Source organism: Penaeus vannamei, chromosome 12 (assembly GCF_042767895.1).
Source record: "Penaeus vannamei isolate JL-2024 chromosome 12, ASM4276789v1, whole genome shotgun sequence".
Lineage (NCBI taxonomy): Eukaryota > Metazoa > Arthropoda > Malacostraca > Decapoda > Penaeidae > Penaeus > Penaeus vannamei.
Window position 1 is genome coordinate 15,671,144 of NC_091560.1, and position 14,906 is coordinate 15,686,049.

At 39.5% G+C, this 14,906-nt stretch overlaps 2 protein-coding genes across 6 annotated transcripts in view; one reads left to right on the forward strand and one right to left on the reverse strand.

The window, feature by feature from the left end:
* Positions 1-5,898: 5,898 nt before the first annotated feature.
* LOC138863484 (uncharacterized) lies at positions 5,899-6,694 on the forward strand. The gene is made up of 2 exons (XM_070127635.1): positions 5,899-6,060; positions 6,254-6,694. The coding sequence occupies exons 1-2, from the start codon at positions 5,899-5,901 to the stop codon at positions 6,692-6,694; spliced, it is 603 nt and encodes a 200-aa protein (XP_069983736.1).
* A 4,379-nt stretch (positions 6,695-11,073) lies between these two features.
* The window catches only part of LOC113814898 (5-phosphohydroxy-L-lysine phospho-lyase), a 45,314-nt gene continuing 41,481 nt past the window's right edge, over positions 11,074-14,906 (reverse strand). For all 5 annotated transcript variants that reach the window (XM_070127995.1, XM_070127999.1, XM_070127997.1 and 2 more), the window contains 2 exons: positions 14,557-14,745; positions 11,074-14,228 (listed from right to left, as the gene is read on the reverse strand). In XM_070127995.1, coding sequence (XP_069984096.1) covers positions 14,087-14,228; positions 14,557-14,745 — 331 coding nt within the window. In that variant the 3' untranslated portion in view covers positions 11,074-14,086. The remainder of the gene's footprint in view (positions 14,229-14,556; positions 14,746-14,906) is intronic.

Below are 14,906 nucleotides of genomic sequence, written 5' to 3' on the forward strand. Positions count from 1 at the left end.
CCGCCCCATAGCTCTAACTAGCTGCTTGTGCAAACTACTAGAACGAATGGTTAACTTCCGTTTAATGTGGTACCTTGAATCTCATAATCTCCTTTCCCCTTCCCAGTTTGGTTTCCGACGTGCCCGAAGTACAGCAGACCCACTTGCCCATTTCGAGACATACATTACATCGGCATTTGCACGCCATGAATCCGTATTAGCCATATTCTTTGATCTAGAAAAAAGCATATGATACCACATGGCGATACCATATCCTCCAACAATTGTCCTCCTTAGGTTTACGTGGAAACATGGGCGTTTTCATTAAATCCTTCCTTTCTAAACGTACTTTCCAGGTCAAAATTGCTTCTTACACGTCATCATCCTTTCCTCAATTCGAAAGCGTCCCACAAGGAAGTGTGCTACCACCAGGAGCCCGAGCATCACTATATGTTGATGACTTAACCATCTATGCATCTGGCACATCTATACCAGATCTCTGTCAATTCCTACAGTCTGCAATAACATCAGTAACTTCTTGGGCCACCAACCATGGCTTTCGCATCTCTACCTCCAAATCCTTCCCCATCCTTTTCTCTCGCTCACGTACGGTCCCCAAACCCCCACTCTTCTTATATAACGCTCCACTCCAATACCGTTCTTCTGGCAAATTCCTAGACGTTATATTTGATTCCAAATTGCCCTGGCGAGACCATATCTTGTACATCAAAGAAAAAGCTCAACGCCGCCTCCGAATCTTAAAAACTCTTTCACACCTCTCCTGGGGCTCAGATCGCAAAACTCTCCTCCATCTTCATGTTACCTTGATTCTCTCCACTCTAGATTGTGGATGCCATATCTACTCTGCCTCAACCTGTCTTCTTGCTCACCTTGATACAATCCACCACAGCGGTCTCCGCTTAGCCCTAGGCGCCTTCCGCTCCTCTCCAGTTGAGAGCCTATATACTGAATCTGGCATGCCGTCCCTCTCTCGACTTCGAGCACTTCTCTCTCTCCGATGCTATGCTCGATTTCACCAATTTTCCCTTACCAAACTAACTATTCCACAATCCTTACTTCATACCTTTACCTCTTCACGTTTACCAACTCACCTCCCCGTACGCATGGATACCCTCCTCTCCCATTCTCCCCTTCCTCACCTCCGACCTCTCCCACTTTTTGTCCTTTCCATTCCTCCATGGCTTATACCTAACCCCTGTATTTGCTCCTCAGTTTTCCCTGACCCACCAAAATCAGATATTCCCCCCTCTATCCTTCTCACTCATTTCCTTGATCATGTCTCCATTCATTCCTCAAGCATTCATGTTTACACTGACGGTTCCAAATCCATCTCAGGAGCTGGATTCGCAGTAACCTTCCCAAATCGCACTTTCAATTATACCCTTCCTCCTGAATCTAGTGTCCTTACTACAGAACTATATGCACTCCTTTTTGCCTTCAGACGCATATACTCATCCTCCTCTTCCTCTTTTACTATTTTTACTGACTCCCGTAACTCTTTAACCCTCATAAAGTCTATGCACTCGACCAATCCCCTTGTCTGTAAGATCCAAAACTGGTTGTTCTATCTATCAACACATCACAAATCTGTCAGATTTTGCTGGGTACCCAGCCATGTTGGAATCCCTGGCAATGAACAGGCAGATACTCTTGCACGCTATGCTGCAATGTCCACATCACCTCAACTACGCTTCTCACATATTCCAGGTACGGATTATTACCCCCACTTTAAAACAATCTTTTATACCCGATGGCAATCTTTTTGGTCAAGACTCTACAACAATAAATTACATACCGTAAGACCATCAATCTCCTCTTGGTCAGCTCCATTTCACAAAAAGCAGACGTTGGGAGACGGCCCTCGCACGCTTACGTATTGGCCACACTCGCCTAACACACGCCTATCTAATGTCACGCTCAGACCCGCCCCTATATCCTCGCTTCACCGATCTCCCAACATATCAGACATCCTTACAAAATCCCACAGCTTCTGCCTTGACAATTTGTTCTCCTTCCTCAAACGCATAAATATCCTTCACTTGATCTAACTCCCTTACCTAAACAACCATAACCTTTTCCCCCATCTTCAACCTTTCAACACTACTCTAGATAGTTGACACATAGCAACTATCACCTGACATCCCCCTTTACTATACCTTCCTATAGTGCTATATGACCTTAGATGTCTAGCACATTTATTTTAACCATTAACCATTAACCGATATCAATCCTCCTCCTACTCCCTCCCTACACAACCCATTCCCCTCAACACCAGCTTCTACCGATATCCATCCTCCCCCTCCTCATATTTCCCCTACACCACTCCCTCCGACTCCCTCCCAACGCAACCCACCCCCTCAACTCTAGCTATACGTACATTTTCCCTCCATCCATCCCTTCTATCATTCCCACTCCCTCGATCGTTCCTGTCTCGTTACAGTTACATCTGAAACCCAAGCTATAGCATTATCTACTCTAACTGATCTCTCTAGCAACCCCATTCCTGCAGAACCTCATCCAAGCCTTAATATTTGTACCGGAACAGTCTCTATCTCCCAGCAAACTGCCTTGTCGATACCAAAGACTGGTCAGATTGTGGAGAAGACTTACTCGCCTGCCTCACGGACTATGATGTGATATCAGTACAGTGCTTCTCCATTCCTCCAAGAGGTCATCATAAGAACCCCACCAACATTGCCAAAATTACTTTCCGTAGACATGACCTTCCCTTTAATGTCTACATTGGTGGAGAAACCCTCCCTGTCCGACCATATCAACCTCCTCCCCATCTATGTAAAAACTGTAGGCGTTAAGGACATCCTGCCAAATACTGCCGTTCCACAGCCCGATACCCCCTGTTTGCCCAACCTGGTCATAACCTATCAAACTGCTCTGCGCAATCACGCACATGCGCTAACTGCGGCGGCCCTCATAATGTATTTTATAGAGGCTGTCCCACTTACAAGTCTGTCTGAGGTGGCAACTTTCAGATACAGACATGGTCTCACTCTGCGTGAAGCCAGACAGGAAGCACGTTGACGAGGTTTCTATCATACTCCCTACTCCAGCAATGTCGCTCGCTCTACCTCTCCCCCTCCCACCCAAGATGTTCCTACACCCTCCCCTATACTTACATCTTACTTCCCCACTTCAACCTCCTACCTCCCCAGTCAAATGCTTTTGCCACTCTAAATCCAGACACCTTTCCCTCTCCCTCCTCGCACTACCCGCAGCAGACAGACTAAACGTTTCACTGCTTCTTCTCCTACCACACACTCACCTCCACCTATCTTTGCCTTTACTCCTCAGACACCAGTCTTCCCCCCCTCCCCCCATAAGAAAACCTTTGTCTCACAAAACTCTCCAACCAACTCCACTGCAGAAACTCTTGAAGATATTGAAAATTATCTGCTCAAGTCCCAAAATGACACAGAAATCCCTTATCCATCCTCAAATTCCACAACTCCCGCTCCCTCCACACTCAAAGTGACTGCCTATATCCATTATCCTCCAACTTATATTCCCCCTATACCCCTTCCTCTTACTCCCTCCCAACACAGCCCATCCCCCACAGCTCCAACTACTGCCGATATCAATCCTCCTCCTACTCATATTCCCTCTACACCCCTTCCTCCTGCTGCCTCCCAATACAGTCCATCCCCCTCAGCTCCAACTACTCATACATTAACCCTCCCTCCATCCCCTCTATCCCTTGCACTCCCTCTTGGGTACACACGTGAATCCCTAATGCCACAACTACGCCCTTCTCCAGATCTTCCACCTCCTGATACTACACCCCCCTCTAATTCTATCTATCACCCTTCACCACCCTTTACTGTATCTTCCTATAGTGCTATATGACCGTAGATGTCTAGCACATTTATATTGTTCTTTTAACCATTAACTATGCCATCTGTCACCATGCCATCTCTCTCTCGTTGCCGTGTCCTTCTCTTCCTTCGTTGCTATGCTCGCTTCCACCAATTTTCCCTCGCCAAACTAATTATTCCTCGATTTCTGCCTTGTACATATTCTTCTTATCCACAAGTACTTATTCATTTCTCTATTCGCACGGATATTCTTCTCTCCGATTTCCCCTTTCCCCATCTCTTAACTCTTTTCTTTCCTGCCCATTTTGCTCCTCCATGTGCCCTTCATGCAATATCCTTCTTTCTGCCCCACATATCCTACTATCCTGCCTCCGCTTTACCGAAGCCCGTACCTCTACTCACCCTCACATATCCCTTCTTCCCTGACTCCCAACCTATCAGACATCCTCACATAATCACCAACCTTTTCTATTGATAGCCTGTTCTCCTTCCTCAGACGCATAAATGTCCTTCTTTTGATCTAACCATCCTTTGTCCTTAACCCTTCCTCTATTCATCAATACCTATCCTACCCCATTTACCCCTCTTTCTACTCCTTTCATTACTATACTATCTTGTAACATATGACAGTTGAAATGCAAGACATATGAGTTTTAACAAAGAACTTTAAAAACCCCTCCCACCACAATACAGTACCATAGTGCTGTATGACCTTTGATGTCTAGCACATTTACTTTCTTGTGTCATTATAATTATTATTATTATTATTATTATTATTATTATTATTATTATTATTATTATTATTATTATTATTATCATTATTATCATTATTATTATTATTATTATTATTATTATTATTATTATTATTATTATTATTATCATTATCATTATCATTATTATTATTATTATTATTATTATTATTATTATTATTATTATTATTGCTCCATGACTCATACCTTACCCCCGTATTTGCTCCTGTTTTCCCTGACCCACCAAAATCAGTCATTTCCTTGACCATGTCTCCACTCATTCCATCAGTACCCATGATTAAACTGATGACTCTAAATCCCTTCCCGGTACTGGTTTCGCTGTGATAATCTAGTTTAATTCCATTTGTTACAATTGTTATTTTGGTGCGACAGGCTGTTTGTTTACTTTGGTTCTGAATTACCCTCTGTGTCCAAAGGAAATGTTTAGGAATATAAATGATATCACTAAGAAAAAGTATTGTACAGCAGGTGGATGTTTGAAGACAAAAGATGGAAATATCATCATAGAAAAAGGGGCAATGATAGAGAGGTGGACAGAGTACATTTCAGACATTTCATGATGAGAGAGGAGACATGCCAAATCTAAGAAACAATATGACAGGTCCAAGAATTTTGCAATCAGTAGTTCAAGCAGCATGTAAAAAAATAAAAATAAATAAATAAATAAATAAAAAAAAAAAAAAATAATAATAATAATAACAAAGCAGTAGGTACAGACGAGTTAGCTGTAGAATTAATCAAATGCATATGTGATTTTGGAATTCATAAACTAACGAAAATGCTTAACGAGATTTATGAATCTGGAAATATCCCTGCATTACCGAAAAAGCCCGCTGCGGCAGAATGTGAGCTGCACAGGAGAATTAGCATCATGAGTTATGTAGTGAAAATATTATTAAGGGTACTGATGAAAAGAACAAGAAACAAAACTAGACCTGAAATATCCAAACTGCAATGTGGGTTTGTAGAACGCGAAATGCAATCTTTATGATCAGAATGTTATCAGAGAGCTATTGAGATACAAAGAAACCTTTTCCCATGTTTTAAAGATTATAGCAAGGCTTTCGATAATGTCTAACACGAAAAACTCCTAGAAATGCTGGAGGATATCCAGATAGATGGTAAAGATCTAAGAATCAAGGAACCTGTATTGGAAGCAAACAGCTGCTATAAGAAATTGGCGGCCAGGTGGGCGAATATGTAGAAATAAAGAGAGGAGTAAGACAAGGATGCGTGATGTCAACCGACCTATTCAACCTCTATAGTGAGAGAGTATTAAGATAGAAGATATGCCAGGGATGGTTGTAGGAGGGAGCAATATTAATAACATCCGCTATGCAGATGATACGGTTCTGTTAGCAACATCGGTGGAAAAACTTCAAGGATTAGTGGATAATGTGGTCTTAGAAAGTGCAAAAAGAGGTTTATGTGTCAACACAAAAACGACAGAGTGCATGATAGTAAACCAAAGAGAAGAATATTCCATCATTTAACCTCTGGGTTCATAACACAAAAATTAAGCAAGTGAACTGGTTTAGTTATTTAGGAAGCTTGATCACATCAGATGGTTGGTGCGACAGGGAGATCAAACGAAGAATTGCAATGTGAAGAGAGACCTTTTCTAAAATAAAGAAAATTTTATGCAATCCAAAGATCCCCGTAGCAACAAGACTAAGGGTATTGGAGTGTTACGTGTTGCCGGTCCTAAAATATGGAAGTGAGACGTGGAATGTGTCTAAAGAAATGGAAAAGAGAAGTAATGCATCCGAGATGTGGTTCTTGCGCAGATTTTTAAGAATAGCCTGCGAAAGTCATACAACGAATGAAGAAGTTTTAATGAAAGCAGACACTGAAAGGAAGCTGATGAAAACAATTAAGAAACAACTGCTACAGTTCCTTGGACATTGCATGAGAAAAGACGGAATGGAAAAGCTAGCACATACGGGCAAGATAGCAGGAAAAAGGGCAAGAGGAAGACAGAGGCTCACATTTCTCCAAAGCATTGCAGAATGGAGTGGGAGGTCAGCGATTGGGCTTATTCAGTGCACGGAAAGCTGGAATTGGCATAAAATGGTCGCCGATGTCATACGATAAGGCACTACAAGAAGAAGTGCAAGGAATGGCCGGGGTTACCATCCACTAGCAACGCGGGATTTGATCGCGTGTCAGCGAGATCGCTCGACGAGAACGCTACCACTGCATCACACTCTGCACGTGCACAAGGTCTATATAAGTACTTATATAGACCTTGCACGTGCATTCAAATATCCTCCCTCCTGAGTCTAGTGTCCTTACTGCAGAACTGTTCGCACTCCCTTTCGTCTTAAAACGCATATACTTCCTTTCTTCTCACTATTTTTACTGACACCCGTTACTCATTAGCTATCATGCAGTTAGTGCACTCGATCAGCCACCTTGTCCGTAAGATTCAGGACTGGTTGTTCCCCCTGTCTACACGCTACAGATTTATCAGGCAGATACTCTTCGACAGTGGTTTTTAACCTTTTTACTACCACACCCCCTATAAAAATCTGTCCTTTCCCCACGCCCTCATTGCATCTAAGAATAAACCCTACAGATTGTAAAGGTAATTATAAATATGTTCTTAGTCCCTTTATTGAATATGAATTAGTCACATTAATAATGAACTCATTACTTGACAATCTACAAATATAATAAGAAAAATTTATTTTTCCCCAAAGGCTCCCGCCCCTCATGGAAATGACTGACATCCTCCAAGGGGGGCACTCTCCCCATGTTAAGAACCACTGCCATGTCCACAATATACCAACCCCAGTTCTCTCGTATTCCAGACACGGATTATTATCCCAACTGCAATGGTTAATAGTTAACAAGAAATAAAGGAAGAGGAACATTATTTACAGAAAATCACAAACAATGAACAGGTAATACGGGTAGAGATGGCTGTTAGAGAAGTAGTAGAAGAATCCGGGGAATGAGATAGGGACACTGGGGAAGGTGGCGAAGTATCAGAATGTCAGAAGGGGAGCGATCCGGAGAAAGACTGTTACGACTGAAGGGATTCACGTGAGTATCCAGGTTGGAATGGTATGGATGATGGGGAACGAAGAGGGAATGGTGCACATAGAGAAAGAGGTAAAAAGAGGAAGAGGGTAGGCGTCGGGGAAGTGATAGACAGGAGTATCTGAGTTTAGAGTGGAAAAAGAATTTGACTAGGGGAGACGGGGAATAGGGGTAGGATGGTTCGGGGTAGAAGGGCTGACTTTGTGTTGAGGGGAGATTTTGTCATCTTGAGAAGGTGGGTGGGGAGCACACCAAAGAACAGTTTTAGAATAGGTAGAGAGAAAAAAAGCCGTCGCCGTGCTTCCTGTTTGGCCTCACGTAGGGAGAGGCCTAGTTTGAATATGAGAATTGTAACTTCAGATTCGAGCTTGTAGACAGGGCAATTCCTATAAAATACATATGGGAGCCACCACAATTCGAACACGTACTGACAGAGCAGAGCAATTTGAACGGGCATGACCAGGTTGGGTACATAGAGGGCTATGGAGCGACATTGTTTGGTTGGATGGCTAAAACGCCAACATTTCTGAATGATGAGGAAGGGGTCAATATGGTCGGACTGGGCACAATATCAATATAAACTTCATGGTGGAGGTCATGTCTACGGGAGCTAATCTTATCATTATTGGAGTGATTTACGCTGGCCTCTGGGAGGAATCGTGTAGCACTGTACTGCAACTGCATCATAGTCAATAAGGCAGGCGAGCAGGTCATTTTCTGTCTGACCAGTCCTTGTTTTAGACCGGACAATCAGTGGGAGATGGAGTGGTTAATGTTAAGGAAGAGGAAGCGGTGTATTCTGAAGGGTGAATAATGACCTTGATGGATGATTTGGAATGGATAGAGTTATCAGTAACCATCGAGAAGGGAATATTAGTATCAGTGCTCAAAGGAGAGGCAGGGGTCGGGAAACCAAAAAAATACATGTAAATCGGATATTGATGAAGAGGCAAGCCTTAATTGCCCCTTATAATAGTAAAAAATCTTCATTTTTTGGTCATGGTGAGCATGATATAAGTGGGGAATGAAAAGATCTACCCCTCAAGGTCCCCATAAGGGGTAAGGGCTAGCTTGGCTATTAACAAAGGGAATACCATACCCATGGCTCCCGGAGGATGTTCATGACTGACACAAAGCCAGTCTTGCATCTTTTCAGCACGGTTCTGACACCCAAGGAAGCTGACTGAAGAATGGGATGAAGAAAAGGAAAAGGAAAGGTTGATGAGACAATACCAAACAAAATTGGTTAAGACAAGGGCTGAAGTCCAGAGCAGGGTAATCCCCTATATTTAATCATCGTCTCCTAAGCCTCCCCCCCACGACAACAACGAGCAAGGGATTAGGGGAGTATCCCCACTTTAAGACACTCCTTTTGCCTGCTAGCAGCCTTTCTGGTCAAGCCTTCACATCAATAAATTACATACTGTAAAACTATCAGGATCCTCTTGGTCAGCCTCATATCATCAGAGGAGACGCTGGGAGATGGTCTTGCCCACTTGCAATTAAACGTTTTCTGTTGAGACGTTTTTGCAGTCTTGCCATTTTTTGAGATCTATATTTGTCTTGCTGTATTAAGATAGAAGTAGACTGTTATCTTTAAGCAAACACCAGATTATCTCTTTAGGTAGTTTCCAGTCTATACAACAAAAGTAAAAAGTGACATTGTTAATTGTGATATATATATATATATATATATATATATATATATATATATATATATATATATATATATATATATATATATATATATATATATATATATTTTTTTTTTTTTTTTTTTTTTTTTTTTTTTTAATAATTCAGTTTTCCGTAACACACCCTGCACCACCAGTATAGGCAGATAGCAATAAGTTCCTCTGTCTGGACACAGTGTCCGAGATTCTTTCCTGTTATTTCAGGAGTGAGGCAAGGCTGTGTCGTTGCTCCAACACTTTTCAACACTTGCATGGACTGGATTATGGGCTGAGCTACTATTCAAAGCCATTGTGGAGCAACTCTGGGTAATACCAAGATTACAGACCTTGACTTTGCTGATAATGTTGCTAGTCTGAGTCTCTGGAAACCCTAGTGGTGGCTCTGAATGCATTTAGTAATGAAGCAAAGCTCCTGGGTCTAGAGGTCTCCTGGACCAAGACCAAGATCCAGGACTTTGGGGACTTGCTAGGACAACCTGCTCAGTCAGTACGTGCTTGTGGCAAGGATATTGAAGTCACAGAGAGCTTTACATACCTTGGTAGTGTAGTTCATAACTCAGGGCTGTTAGACCAGGAAGTCAGCAGACGGATTGGCCTGGCAGTAGTGGTCATTAACTCCCTCGACAAAAGTATTTGGAGATGCCAGTACCTGTGCAGAAGGACCAAGTTACATGTTTTCAAAGCCCTTGCAATGCCAGTTTTGCTAAACGGTGGTAAAACCTGGACATTATCCTGTGTCTTGTCTTAATGCCCTTTGTAATAGGTCCTAGCACCGGATCATGGGGTACTGTTGATGGGACCACATGTCCAACCAACAGTTGCACTGTGAGGCTCGTACAGAACCTGTTACTTGTACACTCCGTGATCGCCAACTCAGGCTATGCAGCCACCTGGCTCGCTTTCAGCAGGATGATCCTGCCCACCAGCTTATCTCCGTATGAGACAGCCCTGGGTGGAGGAGGCATGTGGGATGACCTAGGAAGTCAAGACTGGGGCAGATTGATCAGAGCTGTTGTGAGGAGCTTGAGATGGGCACTGCCAGGTGGATTGCCATGAGGGACTGTCAGATGATGACGATGGCATAATATCCTCCCTGGAGACAGCCCTCTCTCATGCATGACCTATGGATGGTACACTCCACCCTTGCGTACCAGTGGAAATCCTTCAACACATAAACAAACCTCTTCCTGATGACCTGCAGAATCAATCTCCCTCCAGATGTACAACTATGGCCATAGGCTAATGATATGTTTTTCTAGTCCTATCCATCATGTCCATTGGGCATACCCACACAACTGGATGTGGCCTTGCCTACAGAAACAGCAGGAAAGAAGCAAAGATGTAAAAGCACTTCATCTCTAAATGTGAACAAAAACTGATCAGTGGTCAAAATGAGGTACAAATAAAACTCTAATTATGATTATTCACTTTGACTTACTTTTTAAATGCACTTGGACCATGTGCTATCCGGCTGGTTGCCACTGTCATACACTGACTGAACAGCTTTATTATTGAGAGAGAGAGAGAGAGAGAGAGAGAGAGAGAGAGAGAGAGAGAGAGAGAGAGAGAGAGAGAGAGAGAGAGAGAGAGAGAGAGAGAGAGAAAGAGAGAGAGAGAGAGAGAGAGAGAGAGAGAGAGAGAGAGAGAGAGAGAGAGAGAGAGAGAGAGAGAGAGAGAGAGAGAGAAAATAGAAGGTTAAGTTAAACGTAGACATTCAGGAATTTAATAAGCATATTAGCATAATATAAATATCACATTTATTGACAGCATTTTCATCATTTCACCTATTATAAACACATTAAACAGTATAACATTTTTTATTTTTTTTATTTCTTAACCACATTATGTTGGTTTAGTTCAAATTTAGTTGACAGGAGCTTACATCTGTTTAATAATCATTTCCTAATGTTCACAAGAGATAATGTTTAAATTGCCCTTCATCAAGCTATCAAGTAATCTTCATTTCACCGACTGACTAATAATATTTGCAATTAATGGTGCTTATGCATTTCTTAAATTATTCTGATGAACTTTCACCATTAAACAGCCAGAATATTTGGTTAAATCTTCGTACTCTTTATAATCTGAATGTTTAGATTACATAATTTTTTCATGTATATGAAATGTAAAAAAATACTAGTCTTGATAAAATGTAAAGCTACTGATAGATTCTGTTTTGAGTGTTTTATCTTTTAATTTTCCATAACAAGTAATCGTTCAAGTTGATGATGTTTTAAGTACTGTTATCGAAGACTAACATCACTATTAGAGTCCTCTTTCTTTTTAAATTACCACTAAAAACCCCTTTCATTTGAAATAAGGTTTCCATAGATTCAGAGTTTTTCAGATGTGTATAGTCAACAAGGCTGTTTCATTTACTAACAATATATTCAATTTCATCCTGCAGTTGAATGGCCCATGGTACCAAGTATCTTATTACATAAATGACTGAAAGTCTAATCATTAGCAGCCTTTCACATAAGAAATGACAGACTTTATGCTGGAGCCCCTTGATTTTTTTTAGTTAGCTCATGAACTCCTACTACCTATTCACACATCTAAGGTATATAAAATAAAATTTTGTTTCAAAATTTACATGTCTATAAACAAAATCTGCATGTAATTTTCATTGTCATGTGAGGTCAGCTTCATATTATGCATTTCCCTTAAAGTACAGTGAAAATTTTATAGTTGTAATTATTGTTTTTGTCATTAAGGTCAACTTTTTAAAATTAAATACAAACTTGACTTGTATGAAGACTTCTAAAACATTTTCAGTACACTGAAAGTGAAGTAATAAATAGGCTTGCATATGAATAGTTTTAGTAGAAGTAGCATATGTCAATAGTCACAAGAAATAATGCTTTACCACAAAGTTCAATCCTCTTTCAATTTCAATCAAATTTCTTGTCAGATTTTGTGTTGACCATAAAACTCTCATCTTCAGTAAACCAGTTATCTGTTATCAACATCCATTCACTTTCTTCTCATTAAAGCATGCAGTTAAAGGATTCACACATTGGTTCATGTCAATATCATGAACACACTACTACAAAAAGTAAAAAAAAAAATTAAAGACAGTCATTGATGTTCATGCAGAAACACATGTATTGATTCTCCTTTACAAACACAATATATTTTGCCACTAATGGAAAGAAAAGAAAAGAAAAGAAAGAAAGAAAAAGAAAAAAGAAAAAAAAAAACAGCAAACACTATCTGGTGCTCCAGAAATTGTAATCATTTGCAATTTACTAACTTGTACAAGACAATGAATGAGAGTGAAATCCAATGCATAATGTATAATTAACAAATTAAGACTGGACAATGAAGATCATTCAAAAGGAAAAACAATAAAAGACATCACGATATTTGAAGATAATACATTGCTATGGGTAAATGCTAACAGAATAGAACAATATCAACCTTCAGAGATGATTTTGGGTCAGTACTGTGTATTATCTTAGATTAAATGCTGAAAATAAATCTTAATTACCTATTCATGAAAGAACTGAGATCAATTTGTTGACGTTGACTGAATAAAACATCAAAGTACTGCACAGCACCATGTAATATGTAACAGTTATGTCATAGTATACCCACAGCATAAAATTAATTCAGTTTTCTATTACGCTTTTCCTTTTTATTTGGCACTAACCCTTCTCATGCTTCCATTCAATATTATAAATATCCTACACTTTTATAAGCTTTCCTTCACAAACAAACTAATAAATAAATACAATTTATGATATAAATAGCTCCTCCTCATTACTTGTGACCACTGACATATCAAGACGGAACAGATTAAACTGCTGCAAAACATATATACATTGGTAATGATGGGACCAACAGCATTAAAAACAAAGTAAAAAAATATATCAAAGGTCACCAGCACTTAAGCCAGTTTTTGATCACAGTTCAGCAAACATCCCAGTCACACATGAGAATCATTATTTCAAACCTGCCATTAACATGTACAATCAGACAAACCAAAAGACAAGAACACTTTGTACATACAGAGAAAACACAACTGCCATGCAGTAAGAAAGTCCCCGCCACTCTTCTGCAATATTCTCATGGTAGTGGAGGTAGCATTAGAAAGAGACTATCTTATATTTACTAAAACAAAATTTGTATAACAGAAATGCCATTTAGACTGAAAGATGACAGAAAAACATGAAGAAAAATTTTCAATTAAGTTATATAAGGGATATTTTTGCCATACATTTCCTTTCATGGTCAATATATCTCAAATAGTTTATTTTTGCACCAAAAAATAATTTGTTGGAAAAGAGGATAAAGAAACTTGTTACAGAAATATTCAGTAAAGTTGAGCCATTGATCAGTGTGCCATCTACAAATATGTACCTACAAAGTTTAATAAAACACTGAAGCTCTGAGTTTTGTAAATATATTATAATAATTGTATAGATTTTTTTTGTATAAAACGATCTAGTAACCATCATTTAATAACCATTTTCATTTATAATCCCTTACATAGGCACTTATGATCAGTATTACAAATAGCAACTTACAATGCTTTCATTCAAGACTTTTCCATGTACAACAAATTTATTTATCATGAGATTTTTTTGGTATGTACTAAATAAAGATTAAAATAAAAAAGACAACAAAAAAAATGGATAAAGATGGGCAGTGAATCTATTTTCTTGAAAAAAAAGTATATATTGAATATCCCTACATAAAAGTCTGGACAAAAAAGAAATTCAAATCCAGGAGAAAATTGAATTCAGTCAAGGTCATGATAGCAATGCTGAGCATATTCAAGGTCCATGGTATCTCTTGAGGCAGCTATTAATTCATCATCCTCTTCTTGTGGCTGGATGATGCCCAGGCGCCCATCACTCACACTTGGGATGGCTTGCACGTTCCTGTCACAAAAAAGATCATATGATTAACAAATAAAAAATGTATATAAATATATATGGGTGTGGGTGTGAGCAGCATATGTGAGCATGGGCATGTATGTGTGATTTGTATGTATGTATGTATTATGACATATGGTAAGTTAAACAAAGTTAAATCTAATCTTTTGTGTCATGGTTTTGTGATTCCCAAAGCTATTATATGAGACCTCTAAAAAAAAAAAAAAATAAATAAATAAATTTATTAATAAATGAATAGATAAATTAATAATAATGATCTCTGCTCACATTTCATATTTGAGTTAATGCTTACTTGAAGTCAGACTTGACTTACTGGTTCAGAGATGATACACTTATCACAAGGTCTCTGGCAGGTCTCTGACTGTATGACTCTGTAAACACTTTATCCAGTTTCTCAATTAAAAGAACTGCATTCTCTTGGGTAAAACACATGGGAGGCATGATCATCAGGACATTTCTGTGATCTCCTTCATTAGCAAGTATGATATTTTCTTGCTTCATTCTGAAATGAAAAATATTTAATGATAACTGCAAAGATTACATAAAATCTGATGGTTTTACATTCTTCAACAATAAATAATACAGAGGAAGAAATAAATTAAGCACTGAAATGAATTTCTACAACGACGGAAGAGTACATAGGAACAAATCAATTCAGCACTG

What these genes read in the sequence shown, in the direction of transcription:
- LOC138863484 (XM_070127635.1), top strand. Translation starts at nt 5,899, where the DNA reads ATGGTTGTAGGAGGGAGCAATATTAATAACATCCGCTATGCAGATGAT. An exon ending in AAACGACAGAGTGCATGATA is followed by an intron (nt 6,061 to 6,253) that starts GTAAACCAAAGA and finishes TGCAATCCAAAG; the next exon opens with ATCCCCGTAGCAACAAGACT.